Below are 2500 nucleotides of genomic sequence, written 5' to 3' on the forward strand. Positions count from 1 at the left end.
CTCACGACGCCCACACCCGCCGCCGCCCACCTCCTGCTGCTCTGGCCCTGCACCCTGGCCCCGCCCCTGTGCCACGAGGCCGCCGCCGCACTGCTTGTCAGTCCCCACACGGCGGCCGCCACACGTGACACTCGCCCGTCCCGCAGGTCACGTCTCGCACCCGCCCGGAATACCGCCTGGCGACGCCCTGTGACAGTGACGCCCATCACGCACGCCGGGCACGCGCCCTGCCACGTCCGCCACGCACCGCGCTGCCTGCCTGCCTGCTAGACCTGGGCACGCTCGCCGTGGGAGACCCGTGCCCAACACGTGTTTGTGTGCCAGCCCACCCGCAGCCGGACCGTCCACTCGCGCCCTCAGTGTTGTGACGGCAGCGTGGAAGTGACCTCCCTCAGTGTGTGTGTGCGTGCGGCAACTCTCGTGCTGTGACCTGTGTCCGTGGGAAAATGCGATATCTTGTTTTTCATTTTTAAGAGCGTGACCTCGAAAGCGGGTAACCAACCTTACTCCCTCTCCTCACCTCCCAGAGTGCAAGAGTTTAGTGACCTGTGCCATAGTGCCCCCTCCCCATGTGCAACGCTTCTTGTGACAGTGACGTTTTTGTGTTTGTGGAAGAAGCTTCGCTCGTCAAGTGATAACTGTGAACAGTGTCCTGCGCTCACAACATTGGACTCGCGTCACTGGCTACATACGAGTCTGCGTGCACGTCACAAGACTGGATATTATTTATATAAAAAACAACGTACTGGCCATTGCCCTTTACAGTGACGACAAGAAAAGGTGATTGTCTTTATCACACGAAACACACCAATAAAGGAATGGTCTCTTGCCAGCCCCCTCATAAGCCCAGTCTTGCTCAATTAACTCACTAGTGCATCCATCACTTCCCCTCGCTTCCCGTCTCACTCCCAACCCAACAGCCTTGCCGCTTTATCAGTCAAGAAAGCCAGGGTTCAGTGCATATCAGTTAAAAAATAATAATCAGACCGCCAAAAAGATAATCGTAGTCACGAAGTGCATCGGTGCAGAAAGTGGTGAAGAAAGACAGGGAAAGAGAAAGAGGAAAAGAGAGAGGTAAAGAAGAAGAAAAAAAAAATCGGGTCGAAGGAAGTTAGCTGCGACGGGGGAACTCGACCGCGCGGCGTGTTGGCCCCGAGGGAGGAAATGAGTGTGTCATAAAAGCCGAAAGAAGCCGCGAACACATATACATATATGCACCTGTGGCTCCCGGGGACCCAGCCACCGAGACCGGAATTCCACGAGCAAGACGACCTCCCCGCGACCAAGAGGAGCGAACACCCACACCCAAGGCGTCTGAAAGAGTTCCGCAAGAGATTGTAGTTTCGGTTCTTTAGCCCTTTCCTCTGCCCGGGAAGTCCCTCTCTACCGTGTCCCTGTTCAGTGAGCGTCGTCCTTCTTCATTTGGCAGCGAGCAGATCTGCCCAGGCGTTGCAGCGGATTAACAGCTGAGGAGACAAATAAGATACCGGAAGACGACCATTCGCCCGAGTGATTAGCCGGAGCAACCGCCGATACGGCCGTGAAGGCGAGGGAGGGAAGGCAAAACCACCGGGCCATCCGTCTTAAAGAGTTTTTACTCCATTAATAGTGTAATCGCTTCTGTTCTACCATCGGCTTATTGCTGTCGGGTATAATTGCTGCTTTATAACGCAGACGAGCGGCGTCATAAGAAGAGCAATGTTGCCCAAGAACCACAGGTACCGCGCTAGTCGTTAAACCCCTAGATTTGCTGTTTTTTCGGGGGGAGGTTCCGTGAGTTTGCTCCGTGTACATTTTTTGTGTGGTGTGTACGTGTGTGTGCTTGTGTTTTGCCGACCGGACTTGGCCAGCGAGATGAGCAACTGACCCGGAGACCGTTCGTCCTCCCGCTCCACTTCGGGAACACCAACCAAAGATAAGTAGTTGTCCACCGTCTTATGCCTCCTCCTTGGCGCTGGCTGAGACTTCTCTCCGTCGAGGCATCCAACGCTGACGGCGCTCTCGTCCACTGAGCTTCGTCACTCGTGGAACGCCTCGTTCTTCATCTTCCTCGAAACCCGTGATCCCAACGCGGAGACAAGATGGCTGATTGGTACGGGTCGCGGGAACAGCTCATGTCTCTCCACGGGCTCGACACAGCAATGCTTGGCTACGGCATGAGCGCAGCGGCATTCCCGCCCATCCAGCCAGATGCTTACTCTCACGCCCATGCCCATGCCGCAGCAGCAGCAGCATACAATTTCCAGCGACAGCCATCAGTCACTCCAGGATTTGCGCACTCATGGTGGGTATCTTTTACAGTTTTCTCTTTACTGTGTTTGTAGATTTGGGTGAAGGGGCAATGTAGACGAAATAAGGAAATCAGGTAGCAAGTATGAAATAGATTAATAATTGGGTAGATGAGTGGGATTACAATTATGGAAGATGATAGGCAATGCAAGTTATAGACAAAGGGAATAGGGGAAATGGGCAGAATGATGTAAAAAAGGAAGTGAGTATA

The 2500-nt window shown here is 54.1% G+C and overlaps 1 protein-coding gene across 5 annotated transcripts in view; it reads left to right on the forward strand.

The window, feature by feature from the left end:
• trh (PAS domain-containing protein trachealess) overlaps positions 1 to 2500 on the forward strand; it is a 633985-nt gene that overhangs the window by 497147 nt on the left and 134338 nt on the right. For 4 of the 5 annotated variants that reach the window (XM_086555187.1, XM_086555189.1, XM_086555188.1 and 1 more), the window contains exon 1: positions 1 to 2284. This exon is cut by the window's left edge. The exons of the other annotated variant lie outside the window; for it this stretch is intronic. In XM_086555187.1, coding sequence (XP_086411313.1) covers positions 2082 to 2284 — 203 coding nt within the window. In that variant the 5' untranslated portion in view covers positions 1 to 2081. The remainder of the gene's footprint in view (positions 2285 to 2500) is intronic. 5 annotated transcript variants of the gene reach the window in all.

This window comes from Penaeus japonicus, unplaced genomic scaffold (assembly GCF_977035675.1).
Source record: "Penaeus japonicus unplaced genomic scaffold, GWHDUDI00000001_assembly GWHDUDI00000030, whole genome shotgun sequence".
Classification (NCBI taxonomy): Eukaryota; Metazoa; Arthropoda; class Malacostraca; order Decapoda; family Penaeidae; genus Penaeus; species Penaeus japonicus.